This window comes from Sprattus sprattus (assembly GCF_963457725.1).
Source record: "Sprattus sprattus genome assembly, chromosome: 5".
Taxonomy (NCBI): domain Eukaryota; kingdom Metazoa; phylum Chordata; class Actinopteri; order Clupeiformes; family Clupeidae; genus Sprattus; species Sprattus sprattus.
Window position 1 is genome coordinate 34,146,833 of NC_137924.1, and position 25,379 is coordinate 34,172,211.

General features: G+C 39.7%; 1 protein-coding gene across 13 annotated transcripts in view; it reads left to right on the forward strand.

Moving 5' to 3' along the window:
* The first annotated feature begins 18,702 nt into the window (after positions 1 to 18,702).
* mycbp2 (MYC binding protein 2) overlaps positions 18,703 to 25,379 on the forward strand; it is a 116,070-nt gene continuing 109,393 nt past the window's right edge. For 12 of the 13 annotated variants that reach the window (XR_013968644.1, XM_080838317.1, XM_080838318.1 and 9 more), the window contains exons 1-2: positions 18,703 to 19,362; positions 24,604 to 24,679. Coding sequence is in view for 12 of the 13 variants with exons in the window: in XM_080838317.1 (XP_080694443.1) it covers positions 19,094 to 19,362; positions 24,604 to 24,679 (345 nt within the window). In the remaining variant the exon portion in view is untranslated. The remainder of the gene's footprint in view (positions 19,363 to 24,603; positions 24,680 to 25,379) is intronic. The other variant, XM_080838313.1, reaches the window with a different exon arrangement.

Consider the following 25,379-nt stretch of genomic DNA (forward strand, 5'->3'; position numbering starts at 1 on the left):
CCATGTGGACATGTGGCTGTTCTGGGGAGCAGACAACAGGAGAAACATTAACTCATATGATAGAAAATGGTATATTGTAAAGTGAACTTATGAAAATATACACAGAAAAGCATATGACAAACAAAATAGAGTTATTATGGAACTTTGAGTAGACTCTGCTTGAATCTCTACCTGTGCACAGTGAAAGTAGGCCTACCTCATATTCTCTCTCCTTAGTGTGACAGAACTGCTTAGCTGTGTATGCTAACGGTGCTGAGTATGCTAACGGCAGCTTGTCTCTTTGTTTACCATTTGCTTCTGAGTCCTTAGCTGAGCAGGAGACGAGAGAGACAGGAGAGATCATGAAGAGTTCATGTGCTTTGTTGTTCCAATGATAATTGGATTGTTTCACTCTAGTATATTTCCTGTTGTGCATTTGGTGGATTCCACCTTTTCACTATTGAGAAGAATCATGGTGAACAAATGCTTGGTCTATATGATGAATACAATAATCAATACACCTTCATGTTTATACCGTGTTGAGGCATGATGAATGAACATAATTAAGTAGGCTGATGTTTATGTAGTGTGTTTTATGCAACCGTTCCATTATTGCTTTATGTTAATGCTAAAGCACTGTATTCCGTACACCGAATTCAAATCATTTTACGCATACAAATTCTGATTGCTGTGATTTTTATGCAGATGTATATACAGTATATGTAGGCCTTATCATGTATAGCCTATATTTTGTCCTACAACAAATTTAAGATGGACTTTTCAAATTGACTCATAGCCTTTTAAAACATAATGGTCTAAATCAAAGACTTCCCAAACAATTATAAGTAAACTAGGCTAACTATGCTGATACTATTTCCTTAGGGTCATAGAACCATAAAAGTTAATAGACTTCAGGATGGGCTATAGGCTACAGGATTCTTGCTTGTTTCTTGCCCAGATAGCCTCCTCCTTGCTATGGAACACATTATGCCATTGAACAGTAAGGAGGCAGATCTTTCCTAAAACTATATGTGATTTGTTGTGTGTGTGTATGCGTGTAACACCTGTATTTGTATCATTTGGTATGATATATGTGCAACAGCAGCGCAAAATCTGTATTGGGGAAGGGGGATGTATGTTAAAGAAGGATTTCAAATTAACTTGCAAGCCTATATCATAACTGTTGACAGTGCACATTTTAGCTATATTTTACTACCATCTTATCAGACGATATCATGACTGTGGCACATTCTAATGTGTTAGCATTTCTTTGTCTGCTCATGCCTTAATGTACTAAATGCACTTTTTTTCCGGAAGCCTTGCATTTATCCAAAATGCTGAATAACATATCACAAGACGAAATATGATCCACTGACAAGGTATGCTAAACTAATGTGGTTTGTATATATCATCAGGATTATTTCATAACATTTACTTGAATTCTTAATCTAAATTTGCTTAAATCAATCTCCCTTTCTTCTCCCCAGTGTAGGCCTACCTTCCCGACAACAAGGCTGTAAGAGCACGTCAAAGGTGAAAGGTGAGTTTCAGTGTCCACATAGTTAAGCCTATCCTTATCTTATGTCCTGAACCTAAGGATATCCATTTCTTCAATCTATTGTTTATTTCATAGTTTGCATTCAGTAATACACTAAACATTAATGACTAAATGCCATTCCTAGTTACTGTACATGGTCACTGCCTCAGCTAATTGCGGTCTTAGTAGCTCTGGGTGTCTTTTAGATGTTTTTAACTTGGGCTCAATAATATTTACTGTTTCTTACAGCCACCTGGCTAGAAACTTCACAACGCTCGAGTGATTAGCCCATTAGGTTTCTCACAGTCAGATTTGTGTTTTATGAGCTGCATCTCCATGAGTTTATTTTGTGGTTGTTATTGTTGTTATTGAGCACTGTGTTGTTAGGTCTACTGTTTACTAAAGTTAGGCTATCCCTTCCTACACGGTCGTTGCTCCAGACCAGCTTGTGTAAAGCCCTCCTTGTGTGAAGACCAGCTCGTGTGAAGACCAGCTCGTGTGACGCTCTCCTTGTGTGAAGGACAGTGAGTCTACCTGTGCGAGTCCACAGAAAGACAATGCTTTGGCAGTTCCTCAGATAAGTCTCTTCCTTATTCCACATAGTCCTGTGCCTCATTGTTTAGTATATATTTGTCAGTTATGTGTTTTTAAAGAAGATAACTGAACAGCATATTATGTACAGGATCGAATCGGACATGAGAGAACTGAGAGGTGCAACAGGTATCTGCTCCAAAGAGGATTAAATGAGCTGACCTACTATGAAAGCATTATATTTTCCCCAGTGATTTCTTAGGCTTTTAGGATTTCTTAGGGATGTTTTTAGTGTTCTAATTTCTCTTTGCAGATGCATAAGATGGTGTTTTACAATCAAAGGAAGAGGCTACCCAATGGAGGACAGTAACAACAGATCTGATGTTGAATGAGAAGGACTCCATCTTGAATTGAAGGCCAATGCAGGTCGTCTGGCCGCCCATAGTACAGAATCATCTACACCAGGGGTTTTCAACTGGTTTTGTCCCAGGGACCACCATTCTGACTAGAAAGTAATCCGCAGCCCACTGATGTGCCAGTGCGCGTATGCGTGTGTGTGTGCACGTGTGTCCGTGTGTGTGTGTGTGTGTGTGTGTGGAGGGAGGGGAGACCTGTCAGTATAATATTATTCTCTGGTTCAAGCCTGGCCCTGTATTATTCTTCAAGTACGCCAGTGTAGAAAAAACGCTCTTGCACGGGTAGGTAGTTTGAAAGGGCAAAAGACACGTCATTGCTTTTGCAGCAAGCTCTGGAAATTCTGTCTGGCAACTTATCCAGAACTTAAGTCATATGAAAATCAAGCAACATCTGTTGCATTAACCCAATAGGCTTGAAATGTAACTTAAGGACAGTAGATTCAGTCGTTCACCAAAAGTATTACGTTTTCGACTAAACTTCAAAAGTACACGTAGGCTATGCTTAACTGCAGATACTTGTCAACTTTGCGCGTGAGATTGTACGTTATGAATAATATGCATATGGTGTGACGTTAGGGACTGGTCTGGATAGGTGCAAGGCTACATTCTGTCAGCGTGAATCTCCTTTATATTATTTTAGACATGTTTTTCTTATTTTAGATATTTTCCACGATATTCAAGTGTAATCTGGAGATGTGTTGAAATATCAAATCAAATTTGTAAAAAAAGCAATAGTAAACTGATCCACATAGGCTCATGTCGTGGACCCCCTGCAATGCCGTTGCAGACCACCAGAGGGCTGCGGACCCCCGGTTGAAAACCCCTGATCTGCACTGTGTGGGAAGCTACAGAAAATACTTGATGCAGACCAGAAGTAGATTGTGAATAACCATGCATGTGTAACTGTGAATGCAGACCAAAAGTAGATGGTGAGTAACCATGCATGTGTTAAAGTGGATGCAGACCAGAAGTAGATTGTGAATAACCATGCATGCATTAGTCAGGTCTTTCTCCTGCTCACAAGAGATCTTGTTTCCTTAATACTCACTAAAAGCCTCTATGTTAAATGATATTATCATATGTCATCATTACAGTGCATGAAATGCCCTGTATTGTTATTCCTAGGCTTCTTCTTCTTCTTCTTCTTCTTGTTACCTTTTTCTGCGATTAATTCAGCCCGAACCGCTTAACGTAGAAACTTCATTCAAACTTTGTCGCGTAGGTCTTGTAAAGGACACTTATGCGATGTATTTTTCACTTTTCTAAACTTTATACTTTTTAAGATATTAAATAAAAACGAATCTAAATTTTCCCATTGACTTACATTGGGCCATTATGACATCATAATAGGGTCTTTAAACTGGCTTGCACCTGTGCTTCACTGACACCTGCGCCAAATCCAAGGAACCTCTTCTCTGTCCCTCTCAATTTAGCTGTAACTAGGAACATTAAGACACCTTCCATTCTCTACTTTTTTTTCTCTCCATCTCTCCATGTTTCTCTCTATCCCTCTCAGTCTACTTTCTCTCACACTCAATCTCTCTTCTTCACTCCATTTTGATCTCCTTTTTTCAATATTTTCACTCTCTTTTTTTCTTTATCCAGAGCCACTCTTGTTCACTCACACTTCTTTCCTTCTTCCACTTTTCTTTCCTTTCTTCACTCTCCTTTCTTCTTTCCTTCTTTCACTCTTCTTTCCTTTCTTCTTTCCTTCTTTCACGCTTCTTTCTTTTCTTCTTTCCTTCTTCAACTATTCTTTCCTTCTTTCACTCTTCTTTCCTTTCTTCACTCTTCTTTCACTCTTCTTCCCTTTCTTCACTCTTCTTTCTTTTCTTCTTTCCTTCTTCCACTCTTCTTTCCATCTTCCACTCTTCTTTCCTTCTTTCACTCTTCTTTCTTTTCTTCTTCCTTTCTTAACTTTTGCATTTCATGCACTGGTATTTCCTTCAGGGAATGCATTTTCTAGTTATATATGTGTGATTGTACATTGATGTATATTGTATATAATTGATTTGTCTAATTACAGTGCATGAAATGCCCTGTATTGTTATTCCTAGGCATTTTCTTCTTCTTCGTCTTATTACAGTGCATGAAATGCCCTGTATTGTTATTCCTAGGCATTTTCTTCTTCTTCTTTTTCTTACCTTTTTCTGCGATTAATTCAGCCCGAACCGTTTAACGTAGAAACTTCATTCAAACTTTGTCGCGTAGGTCTTGTAAAGGACACTTATGCTATGTATTTTTCACTTTTCTAAACTTTATACTTTTTAAGATATTAAAGAAAAACGAATCTAAATTTTCCCATTGACTTACATTGGGCCATTATGACATCATAATAGGGTCTTTAAACTGGCTTGCACCTGTGCTCCACTGACACCTGCGCCAAATCCAAGGAACCCTTTCTCTGTCCCTCTCAATTCAACTGTAACTAGGAACATTAAGACACCTTCCATTCTCTACTTTTTTCTCTCTCCATCTTTCCATCTTTCTCTCTATCCCTCTCAGTCTACTTTCTCTCACACTCAATCTCTCTTCTTCACTCCATTTTTATCTCCTTTTTTCAATATTTTCACTCTCTTTTTCTCTTTCACTCTTGTTCACTCTTCTTTCCTTCTTCCACTCTTCTTTCCTTCTTTCACTTTTCTTTCCTTTCTTCACTCTCCTTTCTTCTTTCCTTCTTTCACTCTTCTTTCCTTTCTTCTTTCCTTCTTCAACTATGATTTCCTTCTTTCACTCTTCTTTCTTTTATTTCTTCCACTCTTCTTTCCTTTCCTCACTCTTCTTTCTTTTCTTCTTTCCTTCTTTCACTCTTCTTTCCTTCTTCCTCTCTTCTCTCCTTTCTTCACTCTTCTTTCCTTCTTCCACTCTTCTTTCCTTTCTTCTTTCCTTCTTTCACTCTTCTTTCTTTTCTTCTTCCTTTCCTAACTTTTGCATTTCATGCACTGGTATTTCCTTCAGGAAATGCATTTTATAGTTACAGTGCATGAAATGCCCTGTATTGTTATTCCTAGGCTTCTTCTTCTTCTTATTACAGTGCATGAAATGCCCTGTATTGTTATTCCTAGGCTTCTTCTTCTTCTTCTTCTTCTTCTTCTTCTTCTTCTTCTTATTACAGTGCATGAAATGCCCTGTATTGTTATTCCTAGGCTTCTTCATCTTCTTCTTCTTCTTCTTCTTCTTCTTGTTACCTTTTTCTGCGATTAATTCAGCCCGAACCGCTTAACGTAGAAACTTCATTCAAACTTTGTCGCGTAGGTCTTGTAAACGACACTTATGCTATGTATTTTTCACTTTTCTAAACTTTATACTTTTTAAGATATTAAAGAAAAACAAATATAAATTTCTCCCATTGACTTACATTGGGCCATTATGACATCATAATAGGGTCTTTAAACTGGCTTGCACCTGTGCTTCACTGACAGCTGCACCAAATCAAAGGAACCTCTACTCTCTCTGTCCCTCTCAATTTAACTGTAACTAGGAACATTAAGACACCATCCATTCTCTATTTTTTTTCTCTCCATCTCTCCATCTTTCTCTCTCAGTCAACTTTCTCTCACACTCAATCTCTCTTCTTCACTCCATTTTTATCTCCTTTTTTCAATATTTTTACTCTCTCTTTATCTCTTCATCCAGAGCCACTCTTGTTCACTCTTCTTTCCTTCTTCCACTCTTCTTTCCTTTCTTATTTTCTTCTTCCATTTTTCTTTCCTTCTTCCACTCTTCTTGCCTTTCTTTTTTCCTTCATCCAATCTTCTTTCCTTCTTCCACTTTTCTTTCCTTTCTTCACTCTTCTTTCCTTCTTATACTCTTCTTTCCTTTATTCTTTCCTTCTTTCACTCTTCTTTCTTTTCTTATTTCCTTCTTCCACTCTTCTTTCCTTCCTTCACTCTTCTTTCCTTTCTTCTTTCATTATTTCACTCTTCTTTCTTTTCTTCTTTCCTTCTTCCACTCTTCTTTCCTTTCTTCACTCTTCTTTCTTTTCTTCTTTCCTTCTTTCACTCTTCTTTCCTTTCTTCTTTCCTTCTTCCACTCTTCTCTCCTTTCTTCACTCTTCTTTCCTTTTGTCTTTCCTTCTTCCACTCTTCTTTCCTTTCTTCTTTCCTTCTTCCACTCTTCTTTCTTTTCTTCTTCCTTTCTTAACCTTTGCATTTCATGCACTGGTATTTCCTTCAGGAAATGCATTTTCTAGTTCTTGTTACCTTTTTCTGCGATTAATTCAGCCCGAACCGCTTAACGTAGAAACTTCATTCAAACTTTGTCGCGTAGGTCTTGTAAACGACACTTATGCTATGTATTTTTCACTTTTCTAAACTTTATACTTTTTAAGATATTAAAGAAAAACGAATATAAATTTCTCCCATTGACTTACATTGGGCCATTATGACATCATAATAGGGTCTTTAAACTGGCTTGCACCTGTGCTTCACTGACAGCTGCACCAAATCAAAGGAACCTCTACTCTCTCTGTCCCTCTCAATTTAACTGTAACTAGGAACATTAAGACACCATCCATTCTCTATTTTTTTTCTCTCCATCTCTCCATCTTTCTCTCTCAGTCAACTTTCTCTCACACTCAATCTCTCTTCTTCACTCCATTTTTATCTCCTTTTTTCAATATTTTTACTCTCTCTTTATCTCTTCATCCAGAGCCACTCTTGTTCACTCTTCTTTCCTTCTTCCACTCTTCTTTCCTTTCTTATTTTCTTCTTCCATTTTTCTTTCCTTCTTCCACTTTTCTTGCCTTTCTTTTTTCCTTCATCCAATCTTCTTTCCTTCTTCCACTTTTCTTTCCTTTCTTCACTCTTCTTTCCTTCTTATACTCTTCTTTCCTTTATTCTTTCCTTCTTTCACTCTTCTTTCTTTTCTTATTTCCTTCTTCCACTCTTCTTTCCTTCCTTCACTCTTCTTTCCTTTCTTCTTTCATTATTTCACTCTTCTTTCTTTTCTTCTTTCCTTCTTCCACTCTTCTTTCCTTTCTTCACTCTTCTTTCTTTTCTTCTTTCCTTCTTTCACTCTTCTTTCCTTTCTTCTTTCCTTCTTCCACTCTTCTCTCCTTTCTTCACTCTTCTTTCCTTTTGTCTTTCCTTCTTCCACTCTTCTTTCCTTTCTTCTTTCCTTCTTTCACTCTTCTTTCTTTTCTTCTTCCTTTCTTAACCTTTGCATTTCATGCACTGGTATTTCCTTCAGGAAATGCATTTTCTAGTTCTTGTTACCTTTTTCAGAGATTAATTCAGCCCGAACCGCTTAACGTAGAAACTTCATTCAAACTTTGTCGCGTAGGTCTTGTAAACGACACTTATGCTATGTATTTTTCACTTTTCTAAACTTTATACTTTTTAAGATATTAAAGAAAAACGAATATAAATTTCTCCCATTGACTTACATTGGGCCATTATGACATCATAATAGGGTCTTTAAACTGGCTTGCACCTGTGCTTTACTGACACCTGTGCCAAATCCAAGGAACCTCTTCTCTCTCTGTCCCTCTCAATTTAACTGTAACTAGGAACATTAAGACACCATCCATTCTCTATTTTTTTTCTCTCTATCTCTCCATGTTTCTCTCTCAGTCAACTTTCTCTCACACTCAATCTCTCTTCTTCACTCCATTTTTATCTCCTTTTTTCAATATTTTCACTCTCTCTTTATCTCTTCATCCAGAGCCACTCTTGTTCACTCTTCTTTCCTTCTTCCACTCTTCTTTCCTTTCTTATTTTCTTCATCCATTTGTCTTTCCTTGTTCCACTCTTCTTGACTTTCTTTTTTCCTTCATCCACTCTTCTTTGCTTCTTCCACTTTTCTTTCCTTTCTTTACTCTTCTTTCCTTCTTCCACTCTTCTTTCCTTTCTTCTTTCCTTCTTTCACTCTTCTATCTTTTCTTATTTCCTTCTTCCACTCTTCTTTCCTTCCTTCACTCTTCTTTCCTTTCTTCTTTCATTATTTCACTCTTCTTTCTTGTCTTCTTTCCTTCTTCCACTCTTCTTTCATTTCTTCACTCTTCTTTCTTTTCTTCTTTCCTTCTTTCACTCTTCTTTCCTTTCTTCTTTCCTTCTTCCACTCTTCTCTCCTTTCTTCACTCTTCTTTCCTTTTGTCTTTCCTTCTTCCACTCTTCTTTCCTTTCTTCTTTCCTTCTTCCACTCTTCTCTCCTTTCTTCACTCTTCTTTCCTTTTGTCTTTCCTTCTTCCACTCTTCTTTCCTTTCTTCTTTCCTTCTTTCACTCTTCTTTCTTTTCTTCTTCCTTTCTTAACCTTTGCATTTCATGCACTGGTATTTCCTTCAGGAAATGCATTTTCTAGTTCTTGTTACCTTTTTCAGAGATTAATTCAGCCCGAACCGCTTAACGTAGAAACTTCATTCAAACTTTGTCGCGTAGGTCTTGTAAACGACACTTATGCTATGTATTTTTCACTTTTCTAAACTTTATACTTTTTAAGATATTAAAGAAAAACGAATATAAATTTCTCCCATTGACTTACATTGGGCCATTATGACATCATAATAGGGTCTTTAAACTGGCTTGCACCTGTGCTTTACTGACACCTGTGCCAAATCCAAGGAACCTCTTCTCTCTCTGTCCCTCTCAATTTAACTGTAACTAGGAACATTAAGACACCATCCATTCTCTATTTTTTTTCTCTCCATCTCTCCATGTTTCTCTCTCAGTCAACTTTCTCTCACACTCAATCTCTCTTCTTCACTCCATTTTTATCTCCTTTTTTCAATATTTTCACTCTCTCTTTATCTCTTCATCCAGAGCCACTCTTGTTCACTCTTCTTTCCTTCTTCCACTCTTCTTTCCTTTCTTATTTTCTTCATCCATTTGTCTTTCCTTGTTCCACTCTTCTTGACTTTCTTTTTTCCTTCATCCACTCTTCTTTGCTTCTTCCACTTTTCTTTCCTTTCTTTACTCTTCTTTCCTTCTTCCACTCTTCTTTCCTTTCTTCTTTCCTTCTTTCACTCTTCTATCTTTTCTTATTTCCTTCTTCCACTCTTCTTTCCTTCCTTCACTCTTCTTTCCTTTCTTCTTTCATTATTTCACTCTTCTTTCTTGTCTTCTTTCCTTCTTCCACTCTTCTTTCATTTCTTCACTCTTCTTTCTTTTCTTCTTTCCTTCTTTCACTCTTCTTTCCTTTCTTCTTTCCTTCTTCCACTCTTCTCTCCTTTCTTCACTCTTCTTTCCTTTTGTCTTTCCTTCTTCCACTCTTCTTTCCTTTCTTCTTTCCTTCTTCCACTCTTCTCTCCTTTCTTCACTCTTCTTTCCTTTTGTCTTTCCTTCTTCCACTCTTCTTTCCTTTCTTCTTTCCTTCTTTCACTCTTCTTTCTTTTCTTCTTCCTTTCTTAACCTTTGCATTTCATGCACTGGTATTTCCTTCAGGAAATGCATTTTCTAGTTACACTGCATGAAATGCCCTGTATTGTTATTCCTAGGCTTCTTCTTATTATTATTACAGTGCATGAAATGCCCTGTATTGTTATTCCTAGGCTTCTTCTTCTTCTTCTTCTTCTTCTTCTTCTTCTTCTTCTTTTTCTTCTTATTCTTGTTACCTTTTTCTGCGATTAATTCAGCCCGAACCGCTTAACGTAGAAACTCCATTCAAACTTTGTCGCGTAGGTCTTGTAAACGACAATTATGCTATGTATTTTTCACTTTTCTAAACTTTATACTTTTTAAGATATTAAAGAAAAACGAATATAAATTTCTCCCATTGACTTACATTGGGCCATTATGACATCATAATAGGGTCTTTAAACTGGCTTGCACCTGTGCTTTACTGACACCTGTGCCAAATCCAAAGAACCTCTTCTCTCTCTGTCCCTCTCAATTTAACTGTAACTAGGAACATTAAGACACCATCCATTCTCTATTTTTTTTCTCTCTATCTCTCCATGTTTCTCTCTCAGTCAACTTTCTCTCACACTCAATCTCTCTTCTTCACTCCATTTCTATCTCATTTTTTCAATATTTTCACTCTCTCTTTATCTCTTCATCCAGAGCCACTCTTGTTCACTCTTCTTTCCTTCTTCCACTCTTCTTTCCTTTCTTATTTTCTTCATCCATTTGTCTTTCCTTCTTCCACTCTTCTTGACTTTCTTTTTTCCTTCATCCACTCTTCTTTCCTTCTTCCACTTTTCTTTCCTTTCTTCACTCTTCTTTCCTTCTTACACTCTTCTTTCCTTTCTTCTTTTCTTCTTTCACTCTTCTTTCTTTGCTTATTTCCTTCTTCCACTCTTCTTTCCTTCCTTCACTCTTCTTTCCTTTCTTCTTTCATTATTTCACTCTTCTTTCTTGTCTTCTTTCCTTCTTCCACTCTTCTTTCCTTTCTTCACTCATCTTTCTTTTCTTCTTTCCTTCTTTCACTCTTCTTTCCTTTCTTCTTTCCTTCTTCCACTCTTCTCTCCTTTCTTCACTCTTCTTTCCTTTTGTCTTTCCTTCTTCCACTCTTCTTTCCTTTCTTCTTTCCTTCTTTCACTCTTCTTTCTTTTCTTCTTCCTTTCTTAACCTTTGCATTTCATGCACTGGTATTTCCTTCAGGAAATGCATTTTCTAGTTATTCTTCTCACCTTTTTCTGCGATTAATTCGAACCGCTTAACTTAGAAACTTCGTTCAAACTTTGTCGCGTAGGTCTTGTAAAGGACACTTATGCTATGTATTTTTCACTTTTCTAAACTTTATACTTTTTAAAATATTCAAGAAAAACGAATATAAATTTCTCCCATTGACTTACATTGGGCCATTATGACATCATAATAGGGTCTTTAAACTGGCTTGCACCTGTGCTTCACTGACACCTGCGCCAAATCCAAGGAACCTTTTCTCTGTCCCTCTCAATTTAACTGTAACTAGGAACATTAAGACACCTTCCATTCTCTTTTTTTTTTCTCTCTCCATCTTTCCATCTTTCTCTCTATCCCTCTCAGTCTTCTTTCTCTCACACTCAATCTCTCTTCTTCACTCCATTTTTATCTCCTTTTTTCAATATTTTCACTCTCTTTTTCTCTTTCACTCTTGTTCACTCTTCTTTCCTTCTTCCACTCTTCTTTCCTTCTTCAACTATTATTTCCTTCTTTCACTCTTTCTGTTCTTCACTCTTCTTTCTTTTCTTCTTCCACTCTTCTTTCCTTTCTTCTGTCCTTCTTCCACTCTTCTTTCCTTTCTTCTTTCCTTCTTTCACTGTTCTTTATTTTCTTCTTCCTTTCCTAACTTTTGCAGTGCTTTTCATGCACTGGTATTTCCTTCAGGAAATGCATTTTCTAGTTCTGTTTGTGCTTGCTCTGTGAAATGCTGCCTGCTCTTCACTGTCATAAGAATGTTGCTATGAAAACACCAATGAGCGCGAGCGACACAGGACAGCGTTTACATTGGGAGCTCGGGCAGTTTAAAATGCCCCACGAAATGTGCCTAGCAAAAAAATACAAAATAATTCATACAGATCATACTTACGCCACTACCGTTAGCTATTGCTAGTTGTCTCCTGTTTTGGAACCAGCCTCTGTGTTTCATGTTTGCAGCCTGAAATAAACCCTGTTCATAAGAGAACATTTTACGTAACTTTTGTTGATTTAGCTGCATGATTTGTTGCTGTTATTTATTTAAATCGGCTCAGGCACCGAAAGGAAGCACCGAAATCTGCGTGGCATTTCGGTCCGGGTAGGTACCGGTTGTATAGGAACCGGTGCCATATTGGAACCGGTTCTCGGTACCCAACCCTAGTTAACACTGTGGAGTTTTAAATTTTCCTGGGAACAATTATGGCACAGGACCTAAGGTGGGCAGAGAACATCACCTCCACAATCAAGAGGGCCCAGTAGAGAATGTTCTTCCTGCTGCAGCTGAAGAAATTTGGCATGACGCAGAACGTGATGGCCGAGTTCTACACAGTCATCATTGAGTTCTTCCTCACCTCATCAATTACCATCTGGTTCCCTGCCTCCACTGCCAAGGACAACGGCAGACTGCAGCGGATCATTCATCGGCTGCAACCTGTCGTCTCTTCTAGACCTGTTCTACTCCAGGACCAGCAAGAGAGCAGGCAAGATGATCGCATCCTTCCCATCCCGGTCACCACCTATTCCAGAGACAATCCGGCAGAAGGTTCCAGGGCTATCAAAACCAAAACGTTGCGCCACCTGAACAGTTTTTTCCAATTCACCTCATCTTAGCCCCGCACTTGCCCAAATGATTTATTATTCTATTTTGTAAAATATTTATCTTTTATTTATCTTGCTATTTTGTTAATGTTTACTTTTAATGTTCTATGTCACACCAAGTTAATTTCTTGTATGTGTAAATCACTGATGTGCAGTGAGGTTAGTGGCTGGTGAGGCACAGATTATAACAGATACTATTTTTATCCAAAGAAGAATGCGTTACCATTAACTGTTTAGAACTTAAATAAGGAGATCTGTATTAGCGACCTTTAGGGCAAATAAACATAACAGAAACACATAGACAGAAACAATAGAGTGCATATACTGCAAGTGTTGATCGCCATTCAGTGTGGGTTATTTATAAAAGTACAAAAAGAAATACAGCTCTTCTCACCACTCCACGAGCTGAACAGAATCTGATTTTAATCGGACCTGAGAATGCGGTTGGTGGAATTTAAATAATAATTATACATATAAACAAAAGCTTGTTCGTACAAAATAGCCGTTTGACTGATGCAATTATTTTCAAACACCAGCTTGCCGCCACTTCTCCATACAACGCACCACTACGAGAAAAGAAAACCTCCCCTTGTGTGCATTCACCTGTCCTCCAACAACCCAGGAGCATAATGAGGTAATTTTAAACATCACGGTTTTCCTTTATCTTAGCATTGTGGATGCTAACATTTAGTCTCTGCTGTTCTTCCAAAGCCAAATCTATTCTTGAGGTTTCAAAAAGTTTTCAAAGCATTTCGGATTTGAATGTGTGTGGTTGACCTTTCATGTTTACAGAGGCTTCTTGGTAGATTTTTCAAGTCACAAAATCCTGATTTAGTCCCGACATCACACGTTGAGAACAGAAGACAGGGAAAGCAGTAAAGGCGGTTTCTTGTAGCAAAGCCACATAACCATTCTTTTCGGGAGTACCACTCTGTTTGAAAAGAGCGAGTTGTCTTCTGTCCCATCGTTTGAACCACACCTACCTTTTAGCTCCAGCATTGGGCTCCCATTATTGATCACTTCACGTTTTGATTGAAAGTCTAGTTTTGAGAAATGTTTTAGCTTAGCTATAGAATCTCCTATTTTCACAGTCAAGGTCAAAATATACTAAGTGTAGAAGAAGAGCAACGACAGAACCAGCATAAACCTGCACGCCCCCTTCATTGAGGCAGAGGTACCGTTTGCTTCCCCTCAGTTTTTTTATTGCAGTTTTATGTCAGATCAGCAAGACTAAATAGGTTTTACGGATGCGCTCAACCCAGTTTGTGAGTTATTGCACAATCCGAGATGAGGCACGGCTTGTCACTGCCTCACAGTCTCGCTGTCTCCTTCTGTTTGAACAGGACCTGCACAATCTCAGCGATTTTTATCATAAAAATGTTCAAAATGATTGGAAATAATGCAGAAATTACATTTATAACACTGATCAGACGAGACATATTAATATTTAATTATTTATTTTTATCTTTATTTGCTTTTTTCTTTTCATGATGACAGGTGAAGGTCTGCCTCCCCTGACTGTACGTCGGTGGTGTAAATATACTTTGTTTAATTAAAATAATTCTGATTCTGATTCTACCTTGTGATCTAGGTAGCAGACCTCATCCTGCAGTAGGTCATGTTTGGCCCACTTTAACTGTAACCCGGTTTCCTCCAATCGACTCTGCACTTCCTTCAAGCTCTTCAGGTGATCCTGGAGACTCACACCGGTCACCAAAATATTGTCCAGGTACACTGCAACCCAGGGACGTGGGACGTGCACAGGAGTGGGCTAAGGTTGCTCGGGCAACTGCCCGTTTGCCCTCCTCGACTGGAGTTGCCCCTCCGAAGGAAATATATATATTTGCGATCAGGGGACGGGGGCGTGGCAGCAACGGTTTGTGAGAGTTTAAAATGATATTGGCAAAATTTGCGATCAGATGAAGGGGGCGTGGCAGCATCGGTAACTGAGAGTTTAAAATGATATTGGCAAAATTTGCGATCAGATGACGGGGGCTTGGCAGCAGAGGTTACTGAGAGTTTAAAATGATTTTGGCAAAATTTGCGATCAGATGACGGGGCGTGGCAGCAGGGGTTAGTGAGAGTTTAAAATGATATTGGATGACGACGGCGTGGCAGCGGGCGGTGACAAAAAAAATAATGTGTTGCCCCTTTATTCCATGGCCGAGCAACTGCCCTTCTAAATTCCTGTGCACGTCCCTGCTGCAACCATTGGTATTCCCTGCAGCAGGTTCTCCCTCGTCCTTTGGAACACAGCTGGAGCGGAGGACACCTCAAAGGCTAGGCGGTTGTACGTGAAAAGACCCTTGTGCGTGTTCACAGTAAGGTTCTTCTTTGAATCCTCATCAACAAGAATCTGTGCATAAGCATGGCTCATGTCTAACTAAGAAAACTGTTGCCCTACTGATAATGCAGCAAAAAGATCTTCAATTCTGGGGATTCTGCTCTAACAGTGAAACGCGGTTCACAGTGAGCTTGTAATCGCTGCACGGCCTAATTGAGCCATCAGGTTTCAATATGGGCACCACTGGGCAGGCCCAGTCAGAGTGATTATTTGCTCTTTAATAGCGGTTTATCTCCGCTACCACCTTAGGTCGCTTGGCGAAAGGAATCTGTTTAGGGCGGAAACATCTGGAAACAAGGCCTGGTGTGATGGGGATGCTGGCTTTGACTCCTTTTAGGGTCCCTAGCTCATCTTTGAACACATCTTAGTGCTTTGCCAGCTCCTGCTCCAACGTCAGCTGTCCTCCCCCTGCTGCTGCTGCACTCACATGAATTTCAGCCCAATTGAGCTTTAGGGTCCAGTGCCACTCACTACGTAAAGGGGCAAAGTCTTTTGTTGGTTTTGACATATCACATTCACTTCGGCCACTCCGAGCACTTTTATGTTTCCCCCTGTGTACATTTTTAATTTGAGACTGGTTTGAGACTCGTTCACCAAAGTGATGCTACAGCCAGTGTCAAGTTCCAAATGTCACATTTTCTCCCTGCACTTGTTGCTCTAATGTAAACTGTTTCGCCTTTGCATGAGCATCTTGCATGCTATACATAGAAAATAACTGCTATGTGTTCACCTTTTCATCAGATTCATTCATATCCGTTGATGAGAACGACTATTGTAGCTGGGAGCTCTGCTTTCTGCACAATCTCCGCCTTTTCTCGGTTTTCTTTGTTTACTTCAACTTAGCTTGTTCTTATTTCTGCAAGCATGCCCAATATGGCCTATTTTCCCACATGCATGGCATTTTTCTTGCTTGAAACGGTATGCCACAGGATCGGGTCCACCATTACATCAATAGCAGGATTTCCCTTCCTCTGCTGATCTATTTTCAGTTTGTTTGAATGATGTTCCTGTTTCCCTCTCTCTCTTATGCTATTTGATGATGCTTTTCCTTGCAAATCCTGGGTGTTTTTGTATGCAAACTCCATCACTAATGCAATTTTCATTGCCTTTTCAATTGGAAGGTTGTTTCAGCTAATAGCCGTTGTTGCAATGTCTCATCGTTTATCCCACACACTAGTCGGTCAAGTAGCATTTTTGTCAATGTCTTGCAGTACAGAGACGGTACTCGCTTCCTCATTCATGAGCAAAACAGACTGTTCTATTTGCCTACTGTGCCAGTAAACATTGACTGTGATGATCAATGTATGAGCTGTCATGATATTCAGACGTGGCACGAGATTTTGGGGCACTGTAATTTTGATGATGTCATGAAGTTGGAGAATCTTGTGGATGGAATGCCAATCAGGGGTAAAGCGTCCAAATCCATGATATGTGAAGTGTGTACAAGTTCACTCAGAGCAGGAACAGGAAACCTGATGTGAGGGCCAAATCAGCCTTAGAGCTGGTTCACACTGACTTGGTAGGCCCCATTGACCCAGAGTTTAAGGAAGGGTATAGGTATGCACTTTCCTTACTGATGACTATTCAAGTGCAGTGTTTGTGTACTGTCTAAAGCACAAGAGTGACACTGTAGAGTTCACAGGGAAAGGTAACCAAGCCCTACTGCGTAGATATAGAATCAGACATGAAACATCAGCACCACACTCACCACACCAGAATGGCACTGCAGAGCGTAACTGGAGAACCCCTTTTGACATGGCTAGATGTATGATCTCGGAGAGCCAGTTAGCCAAGAAGCTATGGCCGGATGCGGTCCAGACAGCAGCAGTAGTGAAGAATAGATGTTTCAACAACCAAACCAGAGAGACACCTTACTTTATGCTGACAGGAAGGACACCTAATGTCTCCAGGATGCAGAAGTTTGGTTCTGTATGTTACGCCTACAGGCAGGACAGGAAGAAGCTAGAGTCAAGGTCTGACAAAGGCATCTTCGTTGGTTATGACAAGAACAGTCCAGCCTTTATGGTCTACTACCCTGACAGCAGAAATGTGATGAAGCACAGTCTGGTGAGGTTCATGTCCTGTGTTGAGGGACAACAGACTGATGACATGTCCGACTATGACAGCGGTGTGCAGTCTAGCACAACCAGACCTGACCCTGACCAAACCCGAGCAGAATGACGGCCAGGTCCAAGCCAGATAGGCCTATGGACAGGTGAGGTCAAGCCAGAATCCCAGTCTCCACGGAGATGTCCTGCTAGAGATATATAGGAGACCAGACTTCTATAGGATAGAGAGTGATCAGGCTCAGATCAACATTGATTATTTCTACAGGATGGTTTGTAATGCACCTCAGACGTTCAGAGATGCTGTGACTTCATCCAACTCGAGAGAGTGGGTAGATGCAATGGATGAGGAGATGAAGGCACTGAGGGATAACAACACATTAACTCTGACCACCTTACCTGAGGGCAAGAAAGCAGTGGGGGGTAGATGGGTGTTTACTCTCAAAACCAATGTTGATGGATCTGACAAGTCCAAGGCCCGCTATGTAGCCAAGGGATACAGTCAAAAGATGGGTGTAGACTATGGAGAAACTTTGCCCAAAAGCTTGTCAGGTCCTCCGCGCTTAGTTACGGTTGCTAAACTATGATTGACCTACGATTGGCTGAATTATGCTAGTTAACTACTTACTTACAGTACATGAGCTGGCAATAGAAAACGTATTACTTCACACAAACATGTGTGCATGTGTATAACATAACAAAGTATCATAACTGATTCCAGTTCAGCTTAAGCAGCCTGCTGGCTGGTTCTAACTTTGTGGGTCTACGTCAATATCTAGGCTAGCTAGCCTCCCACTGTTGTCAGAAATACCGCACTCTATACAATATGCATGCGTAAATATCCAAAAGTAAGCCCCATTGTTAATCAATGAAACCTGTTTACGTTCACTGTAAAGAAACTCTGCAGTGCTTGTAGTCAATTGGCCTGCCATGTGGTCGTCTCGTACAGATTCTTTACATTTATTTAGGTAAACAGGCACAGGTGTATCTCTGTAGGGAACCTCTCCATGTTGACCCTTTTCTGGCTTACCTCATACGATCCCACTGTATCTATACATTCTATTCTATCTATTTAGCCGTTTTACGGTTGCTGGTTTTAGAGTTCTACCTCAATATAGAACCCAGTTTGATCGCTAAGTGTCCCTAATACAATTTTGGACCCAAAAAGATCTAAAAATATGGCCCAGGTTAAAAAAAATCCAAAGTTTCACTTTAAGTAGTTTACAGTTAAAAAGCTAACTGAGTTGTGTGTAATGGAAGAAGGTGCAAATTGAATGCAAAACAGAGAATGTGCTTGTAGACTAGTGGTTGATTGGTAATTGTTAATTATTTTTGAATGTCAGGTTTAAGAAAGTGCCACATTTTAAAGACACATTTTAATCATTTGTAAATTGCAAAAACTAAACAAATTGTAAAAACAAAACAAAACTGTAAGAATGGTAGACTACAAAACATCTGAATACAAAAAAAATAAATGGATCGTCTAGTTGTGACTGTCACGACTGATGATTGACGGACCAACCAGACAGTTGAGTATCAAAGGCAAAGGCAAACGCTTGTGAAGTCACCACCCTTGTTTACCTTTGTTAACATTAGGTTAGAAAATATCCCAGCATGCCCGGTAGTGAAGAGTGATGAAGCCAAGATGGCAGCACGGCCAAGGATACTAATGTTGTTTCTGCGCGGTCAGGAAAAATACAGAGCGCAGATCAAAACAAAGGTTGACGCTAGACGTTTATGAACGATATTCAAGGAGTCGTTTAATAACGTACGACAACACTGCGTGACATGATATGTAGATCGAACAGAGGACGGCTCCGATTTGGAGGCTTATTTAGTTATCGATAGCTAGTTAGCAATCGATAGCTAACTCATAGGCTGGTTGTTATAGCAGTGACACAACGTTACCGTTTTATGTTGTGAGGTTTGGAGATAATAGATGCGGCAGCTGCAGATTACGCAAGTTGACAGATGTTTTTGAGAGCTTGCTACAAACTTTGGTTTCCCAGGTACTGATGTTATTAATGTAACGTTTACTGGGGAAATATATGCATTGTTCTGAAGGATGATGTATGCTGCTGCAGCGGCAGCGGGAGCCGGTGGAGGAATTCTGTCGACCTCATCCTCTGTAGGCCTGGGCGTCAGGGTCATCTCAGGAGCTGGGACCGATTTCTCTACTGTTGGTTCAGTCATGGACTCTCATCCTACTCCTGGGGCCCTGTCAGGTTGTCGGAGCAGTTACCACCTTCTCTCAGGACGAGCTTTGGCGGACAGTTACCGGAGGATTTATACCACCGCTATCGGCGACAAAGAGCAAGGAATAAATCAAGGGAGGTATGTCTGCTTGAAACGAAGGTTTGAAGGGTGTCACGTTCGCTTATAACTGAAATACGACTTCTATTAAACTAGGTGACGTGATTTATGTGACGTTGGTTGTAATACATTAACAATTCGTATCTGGCTAGTAGCTTGCTAGTTAAATTAATTTGGTATCTATTCGTTTGTATACATTCAGTCCTCCCAACTAGACTCTTAGTTAGCTAGCTGCTAACTTCCGTAGCTAGTTAGCATAGTGGCAAGATAGCTAATTTTAAAGTAGGCGTTAATCTGTGATGGTCCGCCCGTGCTTGTTGTTATCATTGTTATGAATCATACTTCCAGTTGTTAATGTGATGATTAAAAGAATATGGGCAATTTGTGTAAACACTAAGAATGTCACTCGCTAAGGGTAGCTAATAACGTCAGTAACGTTAACGTTAGATATTACTCAGCCTGGCCCTCTGCCTAGAACGCTGTCTTCGCAACGTTGGCTAACGATAGCTAACGTTCATCGTTTGACAGCATATTTGTGGCAACACGTTAGCATACATACGCACTATGATGTAGATGGTTTAACTCCAAGCCAATTGGCATACCAACTGTCATTGCTAGTTGAATGAAGTTGTTTTTAATAGTTTTAGAACATTGTTGTTTAAAGTGGTAAGGATGGATAACGAGCGTCCTCTTAAAGTACTAACTTGGCTACTTGCTGCAGTTGTAAGGGTAGCCAGCGGTTACAGAACTGTGCAGTGGGAGAACCTCACTCCCAGACACCTCAAGAGACGCTATGTTTGAGGTTGCAACTTGTGAATTCAGGTCCACCTAGTAAATGAATAACTTTTGGTAGTTTCGCAGCTAAAAACTATAGCCCCTTTCACATACGAAATCTATAAAACCAACCAGTTGAATAGTAAGTCACTCAGTATGTCGTAATAATGAGAGCTTCTTATAGTTTTGTCTCAGTATCTCATTATTATGACTCGTTAGGCTATCTAATTTTATAAACCATGTGTATTGTTTTTACTGTACTAAATTAAAAAAATACCATGCCCTCATTAAAAAATTACCATGATATGTCATCAGAGATTAAGCAAACATGCTTAACTTAAATACTGGCAGTGACTGATGCTCAGACAACAATGCCACAGCCCCATATGTTATCCTTTGTAATTTCCCTTCTGAAGCTAAAAATCTGTTTGTGCTTTGGCATGCGTGATTCCGCCCATTGCCCATTTCTCTGTACCAAATCCAGTAACATTACTCATGCCCATCCTAAGCTACTAGCTGTTTGTCTTGTCTAATGTTAACAATTTACCTGTTTTAGAAGAGTTTTTGTGGATGTGGATGACCAATGGATGTGGTCAAAATTCAGTAGCATAAGATTGCTAGGTAGATATTTTAGTTAAATCAAGTCATATTTATTTATAAAACACATTTAAGAACAACTCATGTAGACCAAAGTGCTTTACAATCAGAGTAGGCAATCACAATCAAATCTTGAGTCAAATGAAACAGAAACAAAACACTCACAAGCATACACAGTGCAAGTGTGCCAAATCATCCACTCAAATCAGGAGGATCCAAAGGCTACAGAATAAAAGTCGGTTTTGAGCCTGGACTTGAAAGAGTCAATAGAGGGGGCAGATCTTATAGAGGGGGGATGCTGTTCCACAGTCTAGGGGCTGCAACAGCAAAGGTGTGGTCACCCCTGGATTTAAGCTTAGGTCTGGGAGGGCCAGGAGCCCCAAGTTAGACAAGCTGAGGGACCTGTCAGTGGAATAAGGGGTTGAGAGGTCTGAGATATAAGTAGGGGCCTGCCCATTCAGGGCTTTAAAAACAAATAGGAGAACCTTAAAATCAATCCTTAACTGCACTGGAACTTCCAGTCTGGAAGCCACTCGAGAGAGGCCAGGATAGGGCCAATTTGGTCCCTCTTCTGGGTACCCGTCAGTAGCCTGGCTGCGGCGTTATGGACCAGTTGTAGGCGGGACGGGGACGATTCCAGTATTGTAGTAGTCTAGCCGACAGGATATGAAGGCGTGGATGACCTTCTCACGATCTTTGGTTGACAGGAAAAACTTGATTTTAGCAATGATGTGGGGGGGGGGGGGTCTTGTTTTCATTCAATTGTAAGAAGTTTTAGTGAAACGAAGGGCAGTTTTCAAATTCATAAAAAATCCATATGATCTGGTTTATAATTTGCAAACAATGAAAACATTGCAAACACATTAGTTGATCAACCGAAGGTCTATGAAAAGTTGTCGCTTGCCAAAGTTTAAGGTTGCACTCGTCTTGTTCTCGTTCGTGTAGGTTCAGGGTCCTCCACCTAGCAACCTGTGTGAGTTTAGAGTCACTAAACTAAGGACACTACACTCTCCAATATTTTGAAGTTGGACTGCATTAACCATTTTAAATGGTTGCTGTCAGTGATACATATTGTTCCTATACGTTGTCATAAGAAGGACTTAATGTCTCATAATAATAAGCTACTTTTTTATAATTATGAATTTCTATTATAATTATGAGATCTTATACCTAGAAATGCTTTTTTGCAAGAATATGCTAATGTAACTGCCACAGCAGCAGTCGGCCGGTGCAAATACGTGAATGCTAACACTTTGTTCTATGAAAGGAAGGAGGAGCAATAATATCATCTCCCTAGGTTTAGGGCAGTGATTTTCTAATACCAATGACCCTCTCTGACATTCTGGCACACATAGGCAGATAACACACATACTCTCTTCTATTAAAATATCAGTTAAAGTGTAAAAAGAGTTGATTGCATTAATTGTTTGCAATGTACCTTATCGAGCTCTAGGAAGAACCAGATTATTGTGTTCCTCTGAAGAACATCTTTTGTCTTTGCCTCCTCATTTGACATTTGACAATCAATACTCCATTCGTTAGTGGTGCCTTGGTGTTGAAATCTACCTAGTGCTGTCCCACCGGATATCCGATGACCACCATGGTACTCAAAGAGTATTATAAAAAAAGCGTGTAGAGACGGACCTGTTTAGAACTCATCTTTCATTGTAATGTATTTGTTACAAGCCCTACAATTTTGTATGTTATTATTTGTATCATCATTATTATTAATAATATTAATAATAATAATATATTAATAATAGTTTGTTTAATGTTACATCATCCTGTCATGTAAAACTAAGTGCTATGTAGTTGTGGTGTGACACACTATGCAACAATTTGCCACTTTTTGAGGTATGGTTTTATAGGCAACTAGTTTTGATAGCATCCTCAATTTCATTTTTGATAGCATATGGTCATGTGGAGGACAGATGTGTCATTCCCACTAGCCATCCAGGATGCACTATGCAGTTCTGTGTTTCCTGGCTGGAACACCTTTCTATTGCATTGCCAGCTATACTGCCGAAAGACACCAGTTAGTGTTGGCAAGCTTCTAACAGTGTCAGCTGGGCTGTTGGTTGTGTTTGCAAGGTTTTTGCATGCCTTTTAGGTAGTTAGCATGCTAGTTTTGGAACAGATCTCCTTATTGCTGCTTTAAAAGACGGCATGGGCCTCACCCCCTTCATAAACTTCATTGGTAGCTGAGTAAACCCTTGCTCCACTGATGCCCCATTATTCCTGTCAGGATTGGTTTAGATTTATGAGAAGCCATTTAACCTTACCAACAAGTGGTCGTGATCAATTTGAAACCAAGACTGCGTTTTATTGGTGAGCTGATTTTGAGAAATTCAACATTATGTAGCAAACTTTTCTGTTGCCACTCCAACATGAAACTGTTTGTTCTGCGTGCTGCTGTCTTAAACTTTTCATAATAATGTCTGTCATCCCAAACCAACACAAGCCTTGCCAAAGCAGTGGGTTTACCTGTCCCACATTTACATTTACTTTTGGAGCAGATACTTTAGTCCAAAGCAACTAACAGTAAAGATATTTTAGTTTCCTAATTCTGCTCCCTGGGAATGGAACCCATGATCTTGGTTCTGTGAGCACCTTAAACCCATGATCTGGGTTCTGTGAGCCCCTTGAACCCATGATCTGGGTTCTGTGAGCACCTTGAACCCATGATCTTGGTTCTTTGAGCACCTTGCTCTTGGCTCTGTGAGCACCTTGAACCCATGATCTTGGTTCTTTGAGCACCTTGCTCTTGGTTCTGTGAGCACCATGAGCTGGGTCCTGTGAACACCTTGCTCTTGGTTCGGTGAGCACCTTGTACCCATGATCTTGTTTCGGTAAGCACCTTGCTCTGTGTTCTGTGAGCACCTTGCTCTTGGTTCTGTGAGCACCTTGCTCTTGGTTCTGTGAACACCTTGCTCTTGGTTCTGTGAGCACCTTGAACCCATGACCATGGTTCTGTGAACACTTTGCTCTTGGTTCTGTAAGCACCTTGAACCCATGATCTTGTTTTTTTGAGCACCTTGCTCCTGGTTCTGCGAACACCTTGCTCTTGGTACTGTGAACACCTTTAACCCATGATCTTGGTTCTGTGAGCACCTTTCTCTGCCAGTTGAGCGACAGGAAGAAATAGAAGTCCTCCTTGTCTGCTTTTTCTATTGCACTAGTGTCGCCTGTGCGTGTGTTGTGTAACTTGCTCTTACACAGTAGGGGCTTTTGTGTAAACTGGAAATTACCTGAAATAGCTATATGATCTAATAGCTTATCAGTGTAGAAAAATCAGTCAGATGGTGTGAGATGGTTGCCACTTTTTAGTGACCTGGCATTTCCCATTCTTAACGACCCTCATCAAACCAAAGTATCAAACCAGTATCACAATCATGTTTGACTCTCTGATTTTTTTTACAAGGTATGAGATTGGCTTCAACAAAGGGTGTTGTCTTGTATAGCACTTGTATGACACTACAGTCAACATGGGATCAATATGAAAACATGGAGGAACTCATTAAATGAGTCATACTCAAGAACTTTTTGTGACTGGTTCAACACCTGTACAATTCATGATTCCAAACGGTGTCTATTCCTCCATCTTAACAGATGATGCTGAGGCTGACAAAACAGTCAGAGCAACTACAGCATCGGTTAGCCAAAGGTCTATTTCATAGAAAACTTAACAGAATTGGGTGGTACATGTGGAACAGGGTTTTTAAAACCTTCTTGTGGGATGAGCCAATGTATGAACTGATGTGTTTTTTTTTTTTTTTTTTTTAATCTGCTCCGATAGTCACCATTTTAATGGTATAAATTGTGACTTAGAGTTTGTATGCTGTTATAAATGTAAGTAAGGTAAATGTAAGCCAAGCCATGTATCTGTTGCAGAGGCAAGAAACCTTTGAGTAAGAAAAAACTGAAGAAGCGGCAAAAAGTCAAGTCAAAGGTCAGAACAAGAACAAAGGTAAGAGGGCTTCATCACTCATCACTCCAAGTTTCCATCTCTAGACTGTACTAGAGTACAGATGGAAAATAAGGCATTTGATCTTGAATGGTCAGAAAGTACACAATTGATTTGATTGAAACTGCTTCTGTAATGTAACCTAGATGTTTACTGTCTGGTATGATTAGAGTGTGGGAACATACCATAATGGCTTTAGAGGTGGCAGCGTCTCCGATAATAGGTGGTCTGTTATTGTCCCTATGATTGCTGGGTAGCTTTTCTATTCCATCACATAAATAAAGTTGTCTAGTAAAGAGGAATTGTATGATTGCTGCATGAATGAACCGTTCTTTCTTACAGTAAATGGTAAGCTACAGTAAAGACCAGATTCAGTTCAAGATAGAAAACCACATTAGTGTCAACAACCAGAAACAATCACAATAGTTTTAAATTAAATGTTGCCAATAGTTAAATATCATAGTTACCAATTAACCCAAATAAGCCTTAATACATCAAATGCAAAGAACCTTAAAACAAACCCCAACGAGATGGTGAGTAAGATGAGATGTGAAGGAGAGAGAGAGAGAGAGAGAGAGAGAGAGAGAGAGAGAGAGAGAGAGAGAGAGAGAGAGAGAGAGAGAGAGAGAGAGAGAGAGAGAGAGAGAGAGAGAGAGAGAGAGAGAAAAAGAGAGCCAAGAGAGCAAGACAGAGAGAGAGAGCA